Source organism: Vanacampus margaritifer, chromosome 1 (genome assembly GCF_051991255.1).
Source record: "Vanacampus margaritifer isolate UIUO_Vmar chromosome 1, RoL_Vmar_1.0, whole genome shotgun sequence".
Taxonomy (NCBI): domain Eukaryota; kingdom Metazoa; phylum Chordata; class Actinopteri; order Syngnathiformes; family Syngnathidae; genus Vanacampus; species Vanacampus margaritifer.
Genome location: NC_135432.1, coordinates 48,861,822 through 48,879,974, shown reverse-complemented (window position 1 = coordinate 48,879,974; position 18,153 = coordinate 48,861,822). Strand labels below are relative to the sequence as shown.

Genomic DNA, 18,153 nt, shown 5'->3' with positions numbered 1-18,153 from the left:
TTTTTTTTTTTTAAATAATTTGAAATGTACTTTTTAGGAATAGAAAAAAACCTCTCACCTTATTTTTATGAACACTCACGCCTACTAACTTTATTTATTTATTTTTACTGTTATGACGGTACGTGGTAGCCTACCTATTTTTGAAGTGGTACCACACCGTGTAACTGTTTGAGGACAACTAGTGTCTCAAATGTAATCGTTGAGAACATTACTACATTACAGATACAAATTTTCTCCATACATTACTCTTGGAATTTATGAGCAGCAGTTAACTTTTGTTTGTAAAACCTTTTTGGAAAAAAAAGGATACGTTTCAACGAGACGACAGCGTGTTTGAAGAAACGTTCAGTACGTCACGTGTGACGCAGCGTGCGGAGAAATGGAATGCAGACAGACAAGCGGCAGTCTGCGAGCAGGTGGCGTTGAATCCAACAACGAATTGTGGCTTCGGAGGAGCACGGTTGGAGCTCGGATGTGATTTGTGCTTGGGACGATGTGGTTGAAGAGGACGCCGCTCCGCGAAGCTGCCGCTCGGCCGCGGCAGACGTGACTAAAGAAAGTCCGCTGAAGTGAGCGGGAGAATCGAGCGGCTCTGGGAGATGAACGTGCATCCCCGGTCGATCGAGCGACCCGCCAGCCTTTTGCTTCACTGTACTTCGGTAAGTCAACTTTTAACATGTTTATTTTTTATTTTTTGTAATGTCATGGGTGAACTCCATTTTATCTTCCTGCCAAGACACGTTGTGCGGGCGCGGGGGCTTGCTGCTGTCATCAGACTGCATGCTTTTTTTTCTTCTTTTTTTTTAAATAACAAGACAAAACACATTTGGAAAACACAGTCAATTACTATTACATTCAGTAGCTAATCTTAATTTGATTACAAATGAATATTCCGAAATATTTCAAACTTAAAATGATGCCAAGTCCACTTCTGTTTGACCTGCAGGAATATTGCGAGCATGCATACAGACTCTCCCAAGTTATGTTTTTCAAAGAGATTCGCGTCTTTTAGATGTTCACATTTCTCTCCTCTTTCTCTTCAAAAAGAGTTGCTTTCAAAAAAAGCGGCTACGTCTGCTTTCAGGTGAATTAAATATGCAGTTTAATTCTGTTGTCTGAGCTCACTTATCAAGCTTTCATTTCCCAGCAACTGATGATTTAATGCAAATGAAGCTGAAGGTCTAGCCTATATTCTCTAACTTTCATTCCAGATGGTATTTATTAGGGATGTTTGATACTCAAATATTTTGTACTCACAGATACCGATACCAAGTGCCGATACCATTTATACTCATTGATACATAAAATAAAAAAACAATGACAGATATTTTTTAATGACATATGTATCCCAACCATAGCAAATTTCCTTAAAATTGAATGAAATTAATGGCAATTATATATTTTTTCAATTTTCTCATAAAAGTCGTAAAACGAATAAAAATAATAATAATAGATAAATAAAATGAAACAAATAATCCAGTGGCCAGGGATAAAAAAAAAAGTCGCAATCAAAATATGTGGTTGTACAACTTCTTTTTAAAGGTGCATGACACAAGAGTGTTGAAATAACCTTTTTGTTATTGCCTCCATTGTTGCCTCCATTTCCGCTCCAGTCGCCAATGCTGTGACTGCCCTGTTAAGTTCAGAAAGCGTCTGATGCTACATGAGATCATTCCTGAGAAGGATGCAGCCGAGTGAGACACACTCTGAAAACACATCAGCCAAGAAATGACATATTCTTCCATTGGTTTGTCAGTCCTCTTTGAAGGAACCTGAACTTGTGCACTTAATCTATGCTTATTCGCCTTTTCTGGCTTGGGACACATCCATTGAACGTAAACTGTGAATCAATACAGAAACAACAAAGAGTCATGATTCATTGACAGCGCAGGCCAGGCTGCCTGCAAACCCTGGAACATTTTTTTTCTCCACTTTTCCTGAATCTTGTGAACGTCATTGAAATATGTGCAAAAGATAAAGGACACTTTACATTTGAAAATGCTTCATGTAACTGATGCAGGGTAGAATGGAGCGAGACCATCACTGTGGAAACTTGGCATATTCCAAAGCTATACAATGCTAGCATACAGCTAGTCGGCCCCCTTCATTACCCTACAAAACCTGAACTATGAAATATATGAGACAACATTCTGATTCTTTGTAAATAGAGTATTTATTGGTCATTTTTGAACAAACAAACACATTTTTGGGGGGAAAATCAACTTCTGCATACGACTTTTGATTTGTGTCATATTTGATACGGTCACAATGTTTTAAATTCGTACATTTATAACTGTAAAATATCATTATAAACAAACATATCAATATTTCCAAAAATCTCAAAGAACATTTCCCACTATTAATAAGTATAGTTGTCTCTCCTTTCTCAATTGGGGCAATCTTGCAAGGATATCCGTGCAATGCATGTGTCAAATCATACACGTCAGGGTTTTAATGGGAAAAAATATACTCATGAAATAGACGGCTCAAAATGTCTTGCATGCCATTTAATATGATATATTTGGCATTATAAAATCTTAAAATCTGGTAGGCATATACACAAACTGTAACAATTCCGACAACGTTTACTTGATTTGGATGTAAAAATACCCTCAAATTAAATCTGAAAGTCTGCAGTTAAAGCGCATTTTGTTTGTTTCATTTAATTTCGCATCCATTGTGGTGTGAGAAGATGAGAACTGTGTGTGCTCATGTCCCATGAATGAAGAGATAAATAACTTACTTTATGCATGAGCTGAGCTCATTCACCTATAAAGATCCAATAATACACATAATACTCACTCCTCTATCACCATAGAATAGGAATTATGAAACATCTCTGATCAAATCAGAGATGTTTCATAATAATGATTAGATCAGTTTTCCATTTTTCATTTTCCAACCTTTGTGGAGCCAAGGAAATTTACACAAGAAAAACACCAAATAAAAACAATATGGATACTGAAATAACGACCTTGTCTCACAAATGTACTCAGTGTGGAATATATATATATATATATATATATATATATATATATATATATATATATATATATATATATATATATATATATATATATATATATATATATATATATATATAAAACAAGAGAGAGAAATAAAAACTACTAAAATATGTTAAAAATCATATAAAATAAAATCAGAACCTATACAAATGTTCGAAAAAAAGGAGTAGAAAGAAGTAATCACTTTTTAACTCCTACCCCTATATAACTCAAACATTCTCAAACAATAAGACTCATTTTAAACATATTTCAAAACACAGTCATGTACATTCGCATAAAGTCACATAAAAATACAACAAAACAAAGCAAATAATCCCTGCACGGACACCAAAGCACCTTAATATTTTACATTTTGTCTGTGGCACTATAGGCATTAATGATTTTAGATTTTAGATTTTTCTTAAACCCCGATAAGAAAGTACATAGCTTCAGCTCATCATCAAGACTATTACACAATTTCACATCCAAAACTGAGACACATCTGTATTTTACATTAGTCCTCACTTAAATTAAACCCCTTAATTTGGAGATCCCTTTTCTTAGTTTACTTTTTTTTTTTTTTTTATACAAATAAGTAAGCTAATATTTACTACACGAAAAAGTATTTTCCCTTGTTATTAAGTTCACAACATCCATAAATTTCAAGATACCCGATTCAAAATGATTGACACATGCTTTGGTCACACCTTGACTCTGAAAAGCTTTTTTTTGTTACAGTGAGACACGTTTTGAAACAAGTAGAGACAAAAGTTAGAACCAGAGAAGGACAATTTTTCAACAGATCATTTTAATAATATTTTACTGTCAGGTCATACGGACAGTTTTAATACTGTATAACTAAAAACGGCAAACTCTCCTTTAATGCAATAATTTAAAAAAATGTGTACGCTTGCCATTTATGCTTTTGTTTTGAAAATAAAACTGGATGGAACCATTTTCAGGGCAAGCAATGTTGTAATAATGATAGCCATGATAATTTTAGTGGCAGTTAATAGTGTTTCACTTTTTCATCACCACCAACCACAACCAATTTTAAACAGCCGGCTCAGCTGTTTCCGAAGTGAACAAGACACCAAAGACACTCCAAATTCACATCATTACAAATGGGATTAACTATGGACCCATGCAATACAATTATCAGGCGATCACACCCACGCTTTTTCCTATCAAAATAAATAACAAGTGACATGCATGTCATATAGAATTAGCAAACCCTGCGGTCACACGCCTGAGGTTGTCTTTTGGCAGTGACTGCAGAAGGATTATTATTATCTCAGCAGACTGCAAACAGTATTGCTTTTGTAATCTGAACAAAAATAATCCTGGATATTTTCCTGGACCAACGTGAATAATTGGAAATAATGCAAAATCACTTATCATAGCTAAACTTAATAGTCAGATGGAAATGGAACATTAAGGTTCTTTCTATCCTGAAATATGGATTACATGTTGCTGCCATCAACAGTGACAGGCTCTCTTATAAAAAACGTGATTTAATGACCTCAGTACAGGAATTACATATGTACCTAAATCATGCAAAAATATGTGTGCTATTCATATGAAAAGTCGATTTAATGCTGGCTCACTTTATTCATATAAATAAGTATCAGCATGTAAACTATTGACTGGAACCTTGAGAAATGAAAACTGGTCCTCCGAAATGAAGACTCCAGTTTTAATCTTATAAATAATCCCTTGAGGAAGATCAAAGATACATTCATAATCAGATGACTGCAAAACCAGGGACTAATTAAAACCATATTTTAATGCTGTTTAAAATATTTAACTGTCAGGAGATTGTGTCATAAACCCCTGATTCAAGTTTCAATGTCACATATTCCGATTTTCTTGATATGTTTGCTTAGCAAATAAAGAAAATGGCTCCTCTGCATTATTAATACCCATGGGGTTTCATTAGCTTTTTTAAATTTCCACCCAAGGCAGGAAATGTATTCATTTTAATGTCCCCTTCAGTTCCCATTAAAAGAGGGAGATCATATTTTTTTCTTACCACCATGTCCTTTTTTTAGCTGATACTACCCGCCCAAAAAGTTTGTATTTTTTTAGACTAGTATTTTTATATCAATAGATGTGTAAATCTGAGTGGATGTGATGTGTTGAAATCATTGTCATATGTCACTTGTTCTTAAAAAAAACATCCTGGTTTGATATAACAGACATTGTATACATTTCCACAAGGATTTTCATTTCATTCCAGTATGTTTGAGTGCAACAAAGGACCACATTATCCACAAGATCAATGGTGTCAAACGTACGGCCCGCGGGCCGGATCAGGCTTGCAAAGGGGTTTAATCCAGCCCACGAGAATATCTTGTAAAGTAAAAAAAATGAGTAATGTCGACTTGGATGTCATTATTTTAACGTTTACACACAATATAAAGTTAGTATTTATTTTGAGTAAATAAATAAATAAATGAATAAATATAAATATAGACCAACATAAATCAAACCTTAACGTGATGAATACAACAAACATTCAGCTACTGGTAACACAAACACATATTACATGGATTAATGTGCTATAACTTCATTAACTGTGCCACACAATGCATTGTGGGGACAATATATATGCAAAACAGGTAGATATGACACGCCCGGAACTCATATGGGCAAAGTGTTGCTGCGTTCCATTTGCTTATATTTACAGTTGAGCCCCGCTGTTTAGCGCTGGCCTGCAAATCTGTGTTTAACTGATACCAATAGTTTTTAAGTTATATACTATGATTATGGGCAGCACGGTGGCTGACTGGTTAGCACGTCCGCCTCCCAGTGCAGAGGACGTGAGATCGAGTCCGGGCTTCGGCCTTCCTGGGTGGAGTTTGCATGTTCTCCCCGTGCTTGCGTGGGTTTTCACCGGGTACTCCGGTTTCCTCCCACATTCCAAAAACATGCATGGCAGGTTAATTGAACTCTCCAAATTGTCCCTAGGTGTGAATGTGAGTGTGGTTGTTCGTCTCTGTGTGCCCTGCGATTGGCTGGCAACCAGTTCAGGGTGTACCCCGCCTACTGCCCGAAGCCAGCTGGGATAGGCTCCAGCACCCCCGCGACCCTAGTGAGGAAAAGCGGCCAAGAAAATGGATGGATGGATGGATACTATGATTATACTGGTCCGGCCCACTTGGTAAAATATTTTCATCCATTTGGCCCCTGGGCTAATATGTGTTTGACACCCCTGCTGTAGATTATAGCAATTGAAACATATGGAGTCGTCTTCATAGCCTATAGAAGTATGTTAGCGGAGGGGGAATTTATGAAAATTGTGCACTTTGCGACAAGTTTTTGCAATTTGGTATGGTGTTTGTTAAGTTTGTGGGCGTAAGGTTTTAAAAAAAAACACTGCATACAAGTTGGGGTTGTCCCCTGGTGGCTGATATGTACAAATTTAAAAATATCCGCCAATGAAGATTAGAATATTGGCATATGTTGGCACCAGATCCTTGTGCAACACTTTTTCTATGGCCTTTGTGTGAGGAATCCATTTATGAACTTATTTGTCATTTTAAAGGTCATTTTCAAGGACAAAGGCTATTTTCATTGTTACCATTTCTTCAAGCTGTGTACGAGTGGTTGGTAATTCGGACATTCATTCGAGTGGGCGTGGCAAATTTAAAATCTGCAGACTCATTTCAGATGGTGTGATGTCACCCCTGTGTTGTCTATATGGTAACTGTGGTAACCGTGAGTGCACTTTCTATGAGAGTTACAGATTTACCCTGTGGGAATGCAAATCGACGCATATTAAAAGAGAATGCATGTGTTTGGAGTCGTTACACATAAAATCAAACCTGATCTTCTGCTCTTTTGACCATACTTTTTTCATGGCACGCTGCAAACCTTCTCTGGTGATTTCACGCATTGCAAACACAAATGCGCGTGGTGATCATGGAACACTGACACTGATCCAGAGACATTGATTTATTTCCATTCCGTTCATTGTTATGTTTGTAGTTTGCAGTAATGTTAAACTAACCAAAGCATCATATTGCAAAGTGGCTGTGAAATTTTGTGTTGGTGATACACTTTTGCAACATAATTTTGATACCGTCCCTGTGGTACTATTGTGCATGTTACTGGCAGGTGAGTTCATTCTGTGTTTGGCCTGATGGCAATAAGAAATGATGTTCAATGTGGACATCAGCTCTGTCAGTGAGCTTGTTCTATCTCGAGGCGTTGCTTGTGCGTTTGTGTTTGTTTGACAGTTGTGTAGCTTTTCAAGGTTATCAGTGCCTGGAAAGTTTTCTGTTGCCAGAGCCAATGTGAACTTGAAGGGAGAATGTTTTGAAGGGAAGAGAAAGGCGCCTGGTTTCTTGACATAGGTAGAGAATGTGAGAACTCTACTCTAAATGCATTTATTTGTTTCGGATGATAATCTTGTCAATCCACTGTGTACCTATCTAGTATCTTAATCAATGTAACTGTAGTATGTACCACATTTGAGAAGCCAATATATATTAGGGCCTGACCGATTAATCGGCCGCCGATTATAATTGTCCGATTATTGCTTTTCACACATTGGCCCTTAAAACATTATCGAAGAAACCAGAAGTTTCCAACGCTTGTGTAGCAGTAGCAACTAGCAAGAGTGTAGCGTATGTTATTCTGGTTATTCTGTTGTCCTTTGAGCTGTTAAATGGCACCTCAGTTGGAGTTAACTGTAAAACTAAACACACAAAGTTAAGAATTACATCCACTGTATATTTAAATACAAAACATGCTTTGTTTTTAAAACATTGATAGCCTAGCGCTAATGCTAAAAGCGAAGAGAGGATCCCATTCAATTGCTAACAGGAAGTTAGCATCGACTTGTGTTTTTCCTTCAAATAATGAATATCCACACACAAATTCTGTGGGAACACATACCCACAGGTAAGATAACAAATTATTTCCAATGTGTGAAAAACTAGTTATTTTAATAGAATTCAATCACAACTTTCTTTTGTACTCACTTTAAGTGTGTACGCCATGGATGCACAGCAAAACTGCCCCCAAGAGGCCAAAAGGTACAGGAACTGTCGGTATTTGTTCTTACTGTTTTTTCAGTTGGTATTATTTTAGTTTATTCTATTCTTATTTAACTTTCTTATTATTTTATTTTGTCATTGTCCTTTCAACTTATATTTAAAGGTGATATTTCAAGGATTCAAAGACTTTCTTTCCTCGAACATCCAAGGATTTTTGTGTGTGTGTCTTAACTCACACATCCAGATGACATGACACGAAATACAATCCCTGAATAAAATAAAAAAAATAAAATAAAACCAAGATAAATATATAATAGAAATGGTTAATGCTTTACACAGTTGTAAACAAGTAAGAATGGTTTTATTATTGACACATAAATCTATACAATAACCTTGTATACTTCATGAAATTTTTTGATAAGTTAATAATTTATGGACTTCTCATTCCAAGCAAAGAATCTTAATAACGAAAATTTGTGCGTGACACCGATTGAAAAGGAATTGGGGAGGGGGGCTGATTTTAATTTAAATTTTAAAAAATGCATATCGGTCGGGCCCTAATATACTGTATATTTGATGTGTCTTCTAAAACACAATTTTGACCAGTCAACATGATAAATATGATAGGCTGACTCTAGATGTGAACGGCATTGACAGTAATCCAAATACTGTACATGCACATCTGAGTGCAGTGAATGTGACTGATCTAAAAAGTCTCTTCCAGAGTAACTACTTGAATTAGCAGTCTCACATTTAATCATTGATAAGATGGCTGCCTAAAAAGAGTGTGTAAGTCAGAAGCGCCACGCAGACTCCTCCACACGCTGGAGGCTGTAGTAAGTCTTGCGCCTTTTCAAGGTGAAACATCATCAGCATGTTTTGGTTCCGTTAAGTGTTCCACGTTCCGCTGGCGACGGCCAGATGGCAGCACGGCTGCTGGCTTAGAGTTTGTCTGCCACTCACCACTCACACCAACTACAGTCAATGTAATGGTAGCGATGGTGAGTTTTGAATTTTATTTGATCTATTGTCCGCATGTGTGGTGTGATGCATTGCTAAGCAACACTTACACAATGGCTGCCTCACTCGCTTTTCTACTAATGCTATGGCTAATGCTTTGGCTCGGTATTTTGTGCCAGTGCAGTTACCCCTAAAAATAAAAAAATATATCCCCTTACAAAAAAAAGAAAAAGCAAGTACTGTATTTACTCGCGTTCGGCAGTTGACTAGGTAATGGTTGGGGTGTATTCAATGACTATTCACACAGTAGGACATCTCAAAGCATAGAAATACTTGTTCAGTGCACTAACCTTGTCAGCAAGCTGAATTCTCGCAGTATTTGTTCGCAAATACTATGAGAATCCATCTTGTACTGCTCCCGCTAATCCGTTTGCAACCGACCTTTATTACGCTGGACCAATCAGGCGTTGTTTAGTGCGGGACATGCAGCTGTGACGTAACCAGGAACCGCCGTCGCGGGGGGAAACAAACAAACCTAACATAGATGAATGGACACTGCAATTAATTCTGTTCTTGTAGAATTACTAAGTATTTCCTTGTTGAATGTTGAACAGAGAGAGAGAGTGTGTTTTTGATGAGACCGAAGAAGACATTTTCAGCCGTTGCCATGATTGGTCAAAGCAAACGTGCACAAAATGCCACATCGTCCAATCAGCTCGAAGTATTGTACAGAATGTCCTTCCTTTCCCGAGCAAATCACCATGGAGCAGTCTCAGATTGATATTGTGGAGAAATCCCTTGAGTGAATCACAATTATCAATATGGCCATTGCCGGGTTATCAATTCATCATACAGCAATGACTAGTACATGAGCATATTGCAGAGTGTACGTGAAAATATTTGATAGTTTATTTGAAAATCAGAGTTGCATGTAAGCTGAAGTTGCTGGGGCAGGGGATACAAACTCTTTTTTATGATTAACTACATTGCCGCATACAACGGCGATTAGGGCCATGTATAAATATATATTTTTTTAGAGGGCGGGGGCAATATTCCGAGAAAAAAACTTGCAAATTTGCGACTTTATATAGTGGCAGATTTGGGAGAAAAAACCCTCCATAACTTACAAGAAATACACGTAGCGTAGATATAGTCTAAAATGTGAGGATTTGTTGGTGGTCAATGGGACACTGTTTATAAAATGAAAAGGCAGGATGGAGACGGATTAATTCTTAAATTAAAACTTTACTCGTCATTCACCGCAGCCAGAGCGACAACACTTCCTGATCCCCTATCAGATGACTAACACTAACCAATCAGAAGCTAGGGGAATCTAGCATACCATAGGTAAATGCAAGTGAATGACGGAGAGTAGCAAATGTGGTGCGACCCAGGTGACCCAGAAAGTCCTGTACTTGTGCTGTGAGCTGGACCATTTGCGCTGCCATGGCTGTCTGAAATCCCTCTTGCTGGGAGAGACGGGCTTCCTGAGCTCGCAGCGCTGCGGCCATTTGCTCCCTCTCTGCTGGGTCCATACTGGCCAAAGTGTACTGACACGACGTGGCAGATTTAGGACTCAGACGCAGAGATAGGGGTTTGAGGCCAAGGCAGATATTTATTAAACAAAAAAACTCCTTGTTTAGAGGGAAAAAACAAAGGCAATTAAATGTTAAACTAAAGGCGCTCCAAAAGGGAGGATGTCTAAACTACAAACAAAACAATATCACTCCTTAACTAAAACTATACTGTGGCTATACAAAGTTACAAACCAAAGTTCACACAAGAGACAGGACAACAAGGCTGAGGACTGTGACTGGCTCTGACGAAAACACTTTGACACAAGACAGGGGAGACGCAGACCATTTAACACATGAGGGTAATGGGAAACAGGTGGACACAATCAGGGTTCACACAGACACCACATGAGGAAGGGCAAGTGACCTGAAACGAAAGGAGTCCGAATTTTCAAAATAAAACAGGAAATGACAAGACAACCTCACAGCGGTGTGACACAGTTGAGTAGTACGCTACGTGTATTTCTCGTAAGTTGAATTTTTTTTCGCAAATCTGCCACTATATAAAGTGGCAAATTTGCCACTATATGAACTCGCAAATTTGTCACTTAATAAAGTCGCAAATTTGTTTTTTTCTCTGAATATTGCCCCCGCCCTAAAAAAATATATATATTTATATGTATATATGCCGTTGTAGCCACAACACCGGATCAAGCAAAAACACTTGTATAGTGGTGAGTGCTTTGATTGTTTAGGAGTGGCAAAAACTAAGTTAAAAAAAACCACACTCTAAATATGTTTAGAACTACAAATTAACGCTCTTCAGTTTTTCAAAAATATTTTGCCTTGAAATAGGCCATCGCTTCTTAAAAAAACTTTCATGACTTAAATGCTTTGTCTACCAGAAAATGGCGCTAAATTTGTCACTAGACGCTTTTGACACAGAAAGGCGACAAGAGGCTTTGAAAAGTTGCCAAATTCATCAATTTGGCAACTTTCAGAACTTTCAGTGCAGATCAATGAGCTTTTGAATGTTAATATTTATGGCACTTCATCCTCTCAAGGAACAGTCTTTTATACCAATGTATGAAAACAATTCTTGTAAATACACCCACGGTTGTCAGTTGAGGGTCCATTTACTGTATACGTACATCTATGGTACAATTCCAAAACTCAGTAAAAACATTTTTTTAATGTACCTTAGCTACTTTTGTAATTTTATTGAAGCAAAGTTTGCTACATTTCTCTCGTGGGTAGCCATAGTAGAGGGAAGCTTGAATTAATCTAGAAAATGTTTAGCTTAGTTCACTGAATTTTCCAACTGCCCAACAACTGCCAGTAAAGGTCTGTCTAAAAATAGCAACAGCCCACATGTAAATGTGTAAGCTAATTTTAACAAAGAAAATGCTGCATAAACAGTACAACCCTAAAATGTAAATTCTCACTTTAATGCACTCACAAAACTATCAAATAAACTCCAACATTGCCTGCAGTTTGTCTTGGAAACAGGAATGAGGTGGAAGTGGGGTATGATCCAAAGAGGTGATCTGACAGCAAGTAAAAAAAACAGGCATCAGTATACACAGGACAATCCTTTTGCTTTGTGCTCCATGTTTTCAGGCATTACGTCAGCGGAAATCTGATTTGGATTTCATTTTTTAGTAACCAGTAGGGGAAATGCATCAGAGTAAAAGCATGCATTTTACTTTGGTAATCGAGTGGAGTAAAAGTGAGAAAAGACAGAAAGTAGTAAGTACAGATGGCTGCCTGTATGTGAAATAATTTCCCAAGAAGTATTTATACTCCATCAAATGATCTGTCCAGAGTGACTCTAAATAGGACACACTGAAATGTAATTGATTGATTGTGTAAAACCCCCCCCAAAAAAAAACACCTTGATTTAGTGGTGGGCGGATTGATATCGATATTATCAATACCAAGTCAGTGTAGATATCGGATCGATACTGGCACTATAATATCAATCTAGTATTTGTATGTTGTTTTATATTTGCTGCAATGATCATTTCTAACATCTTGTTTATTGAGGTTGAAAAAAATCCACAAAAAAGTGCTATGAAGGCAGATTTTATTTTATTTTTTGTAGTTTCTGAACAGTACATGATAAAGAATTTGTTTAAATTGGTTTTCCTATGATCAATATTCAATAATCGTAATCAATTCCTTATCAATTTTGTTAAATAAAGTAAATAATATATATATATATAGTTATGGTTTAATGTTTCTGGGAAAAACATTGATAAAGTAATTTATAATTATCAACAAACTTTGTCCTAATTTTGTCCTTTGTTTAGAAAGGGAACAACACAAAAACACTTTAAGGTTGAAAGTCTAACATGTACAAATACATGTAAACATTGTCTAAAGCACCATGACGCTGATTTTTTGATTGATATCTCTGTTTCAAAGAAAAGCAGTAACTCATTTTGAGTTTGTCAAAACAAAAGAGTCTTGTTTTAAAAATGCAACTAAAAACTGCGAGGGTAACATTTTGGGGAGACACAGTAAAGAAAGCCCACACTGGCGACTGCCATGTCGCCATGATGGATCTTCTGTCAACACAAGGTTGCGCGCATTATGACGTCACAAATATGCGACACTGCCATATGAGAGGGGAGGGGTTGAGGACTTGTGCACAACTTGAGCCACAACCACAACAGATGGACCAACGAGGCATGTCTATTATTATCAGCAGATTTCTTTATTATCTGGTTTATCTGTATGACGTCTACTTGGTCGATAATTGCCAATAATTATCGGCCACCGATTATCGTGCATCCCTAATATATACCATAATTTTCTAAAAGTATCGATATCGGTATCAGCCATACTGGCCCTGTATTTACTTGGTATATCGATACCAAAATTTATTAATTAAGTATTAAGTTAACGTTTTGATGTCAGGAACAGATTGAATAACTTCTATAATATTTCTGATGTATGAGAAGTTATTAGAGGTTGGCTAGACAAAAGAGATGAGAAACCACACCGTTGCATTGCCCGTCATGTGACTTTCATCACTGCCTAACTTAAAAGAAGTCCATTTATGAGAGACAAAGACAAGACGCACAGTTGGGACATTAAAATTTCAGGGCTCAAGTTGTGGGAGGTATGAAAAGGTGCACTCTTTTATTCACTGATATATTTAGCTACTATTGTGGTCTTATGATCCAGAAGCTATCATTTATGCCGTCTATCGTGACAAACCAACTCACCCAAAGCGAAACATGCGACCACTGACTAAATTCAAAAAGAGGCTTACACGTTCATTGTGCACTTAATTGCTCTACAAAATGTCAATGCACTTTCTCATTTCCAACAGCCGAAATCCGGAATTGCTTTGCTCTACAATGAGGAGACCAACAATTCCTATGACGTCTGCCTGAAACTGAGCAAAGAGGAATTAACCGTACAAAAGCTGGATGTGGTTTGCACCAGAGGAAGCGAATCTCAAGTAAATGTAAGTGCCCCTGCATGGAGGCTTCAGATGTATTTTCATTCATGCCGCATAAACTCCACATCACCTCTCATATTCACACTATCGTTTTGCCAATAAGAAACTCACACTTTCTAAAGCACAGAACTGTAGTTCTCCGAAGACAAGAAACTGGTGGTCTGGGCTTGAGCATCAAAGTAAGCGCTTTGATTATAAAAACATTGAAGTAGAAATGAAAAGTGCTTTGTCTAGCAAAGGTGACTGTTTGAGGTCGACGATTTCATCTGTCTCTCTCCTGCTTTCAGGGTGGTGCCGAGAATAATGTGCCGGTGGTTATTTCCAAGATTTCTAAAGATCAAGTAGGTAAGAATGTAGTTCATCCCACTTGAAAGTGCACCGCTTAAAGTCTTCGATCAAGGTGACAAGAAACATTTTCACAACTTGAGAAAATATTATTGCACTTGGTTGACCTTGCAAGGATAATTTATTTTCAATTATAATGCAAAGATAAGTCTTGGCACGCAGTGTACATGAAAATAAAATAAATGTAAGCCTTTAAAACTAAGTATGTACTGGGGGTGTCAGACAATTAAATTTTTTTAACCGTTATTAATTGCATGACTTCAATAGTTAACTCACAATTAATCGCAAATTTATTTATAGTTATATCTGTTCTATATGTTCAATAAAATATTTTTTCCTACATAACATAAAAGTGGAAAAAATGTTAAACTTATAGAAATATGACCGCATCTTTTAGTCATTGGCACAGTAATTCATAAAACTGAGTTAAAATTAAAAATATTTACTGTACTGTAACAAACAAGTGTGATATTGATTTGTGTTAAGGTCGTTTTTCTGCCACTAAATGACATTATTGCATTTGTAAGACTTTTGTGACAGCTCAGTGCATTTTTCTTGTCATATTAAGAGCTATCTCATCTTTAACATAAAGTAACTTGTGAAATTGTGCACATTTTAAAAATTGTAAAATACAACTTGACCGCAGTCTCCACAAATATGGGCATTATTATTAAATATATTAATGCTAAATTTTGACGTGGACGTGTCTGCTTTGATGCGACTGGAATTCCCCAAGTACATGCTTTCCAAGTAAGGGGCGGTCAGTAATTGCGCGTTAAAAAAATTTGTGTCGTTAAAAGAACTTTCAATTTATTCAAAATTAGCGCACTAATTTTAACACCCCTAGTATGTACACATAATAAAGATATACATGTTTCATATATTTTATCCAGTAGACTAAAGACAAGGCTCAGCATTGATCTCACCCAATGCAATGAATAAATACTAGTTAATTAATTTAACGTCATTGCCATATACTGACCTTGGTATGTCTTTTACTTTTGCATACACATCCCTGATATGTCACAGAAAGAGATACTAAGATAAGAGATAAGATAAAATAAGAGATTATGTCCGCAATTATTTGGATTTAAATAGATTGTGCTTTTAGTATACTGCACCTAAAATTATGACCATCAATGGGTCATTTGAATTGCAGAAGATTTACAGCAATTTCTAATAAACAAATTTACAATAATAATGTTCAAATTAGAATGTGATGTGTTGTCTCTTATACATTGCCATTACAGTTTATAAGCGCGTATAGTAGTGACGGACGGTTATGATCATGTGACAGATTAGTTAATTGTTTTTTTCTATGCAAACTATTGATTCTAAATCACAGCAAATCAAAATTCAACCATTGTCCTGGAATCACACGTGTCCATGTTTGGCCTTAGATATTTTACCCAAGGTAAAGTGTTTACAAATGTCTTTGCATTGTCAGTTTTACAATTCATCGCAAAAGTTTCATGGTCAACCCGTGTCTCTTAAAAATACTTCCTTTATTATTTTCAGATTTCATGCTTCATGTTCTTTTTCTAACCATTAAAGCTACCCAAGATGAGCCAGGTGGAGACACTGATTGCTATTTCCACTACATTAGGGCATATGAAATGAACAATTAGTTTCTAATGTTTTCATTAACCTCTGATGCTTGTCTGTTGATGACCGCAGCCGATCAGACAGGAAAGCTGTTCGTTGGTGATGCTGTGTTAAAGGTGAGTACATCAGTGGGACTTAAGGGGTCACTACCAAGTGATTTGCGTCCTATTTTCGACACTCTTCTATTTTGCAGCGTGGCATTTTATTTTGGAACTGTATAAGATCCCTTTTTTATGGTTTACTCAATTTATCAACTGTGCCGAAACAAAGTCCAAAGAATCAAGTTCTGATCAGTTCTAACTCAAACTCACTATGAGAGAACATAATACTGTAAATATTCAATGTGAGAACACACAAGAGGAACTCAAGAAACCAACTGGCACCTGAAGCGAGGGAGGGTGTGAGTATATACAGAGGAGAAATGATAATTGAAAACACGTATGAAGTACATTCTTCAAAATAAGGCAGACGTAACATAACTGCCTGGAGCTTATGGCCCAAATACATACTCATGTACTCATGACCACATGGACCACACCAACCGAGCCCAAGACATTATCGAGACCGAGTCAAGACCAAGACTGTACAGACGCTCCCCACCTTACGAACGAGTTACGTTCCAGACGATCGTTCGTAAGGTGAATTTGTTCGTAAGTTGCTTCAGTGCTATATTTTGTATTATAATTTATGTTTAAAGCCTATATAAGTATATTGAAGGTTTATATAAGTATGTTTAAGGCTTGTACAAGTAACCTGCATTGGTTTGTACTGAAAAAAAAACATTTAATAAAATGGAGAGAATACGTACAGTACTGTACTGTACTGTACTACGTATGTTAGAGAGAGAGAGCGAGAGACACACACAGTATGTACATGTACGTCATAAGATAAATAAAATGAAGTTTAACTTACTTTTGGAAGATGTACTCGATGCTTAAGGAGATGATGGAGGTGGAGGAAGAGGAGGATTTTATATCATGAGAGATTCTTCGTCGTCGCTGGAATCGGCTTCAAAAGTTATTTCCTCCTTCATGGGGACCGGCGTTTCTTCCTCCTCCTCCTCGACACGTTGCTGAGCCTCCAATGAGCTCTCACAGCGCCAAGCGTCAGTATTAGCGGCGGAAAGAAACACTACGCGCAATACAAAATCTAACTTACAGCATCTCTTTCCGAACATTTTTCGACATACTGTACACGCAGAAATGTTCGTATGTACCGTTGTTCGTAACTCGAATGTTCGTAAGTAGGGGAGCGTCTGTATACGGATTTCAAAGAAAAATCACCCGACAAATAAAGACTACTAGACCAGTATCTATTTTCTGAGTACCGGTATAAGTATGTATACTGTACATTTTACAATATGTAGGCTATAATATGGCAAACCCATATTCATTCAGTGTTATTGACTTTGTACTAGTTAGCAGCAGAGTGTAGCTTTCAGGCTCATTGTTGAACCAAACGATCTACTTTCTGCAGCCAAAGTGGAAGCACCAACAGAGGATGCTGCTGTAGACTAGAAATATGTCCCGTTAGTCACGTCTGAAGCTCAATCCATTTACTGGTGTAATGAATAACGTTTCCATCACATAAGAACTAATACCAAACGTGGTCATTGTTTTCCTTTTACTGTTACCGTGCTTTTGACAATGCTACGCAAGATAACGTTGGCTGTAATATTGGCCACGATCATCAATACGCTCTACACTGAGATTGCGAGAACGTTCACAGAGGCAGAGTGCGCTCTGCTCATATTAATTTCCAAACGCATCACTGTGTTTTAACAAGACCACTATTTGTGTTTTGTTTATAACTCGACTCATTAGTAATCAACATGCTAACCCACACAGCTAGCTAACGTCAACATTAGCTAGCCAACATCCATCCACCACATTAAGAAAAGCCAGACCAAGCGCCACTTAAACTGCAAACGTACACACAAAAAATTCATAACGTACCTATTTTTACCAGTACTTTCACGTCTACTTACTGTAAGTACAGTAAGTAAGCCGCTGCCTCTGATCATCATTAACATTAAAGATATTTTGCGCATTGGTTATTATTGCTTACGTCAAGACTGAGACGTCAAACTATTGTATTGATTTGCATACTAAGAAATAGGTAGTTTCAAAATCACTACTGAAATACCCTTCTACTTTCTTTTGGTTTCTTTAGGTCAATGGCATAAACGTGGAGCATTCTACTCATGAGCAAGTTGTGAGTATATAATGGAATGTGTCCTTACAACATCT

At 37.0% G+C, this 18,153-nt stretch overlaps 1 protein-coding gene across 2 annotated transcripts in view; it reads left to right on the top strand.

Moving 5' to 3' along the window:
* Positions 1–365: 365 nt before the first annotated feature.
* Positions 366–18,153, top strand: part of sntg2 (syntrophin, gamma 2) — a 68,784-nt gene continuing 50,996 nt past the window's right edge. For both annotated transcript variants that reach the window (XM_077569833.1, XM_077569750.1), the window contains exons 1-6: positions 366–659; positions 13,823–13,960; positions 14,077–14,133; positions 14,242–14,299; positions 15,977–16,020; positions 18,077–18,118. In XM_077569833.1, coding sequence (XP_077425959.1) covers positions 600–659; positions 13,823–13,960; positions 14,077–14,133; positions 14,242–14,299; positions 15,977–16,020; positions 18,077–18,118 — 399 coding nt within the window. In that variant the 5' untranslated portion in view covers positions 366–599. The remainder of the gene's footprint in view (positions 660–13,822; positions 13,961–14,076; positions 14,134–14,241; positions 14,300–15,976; positions 16,021–18,076; positions 18,119–18,153) is intronic.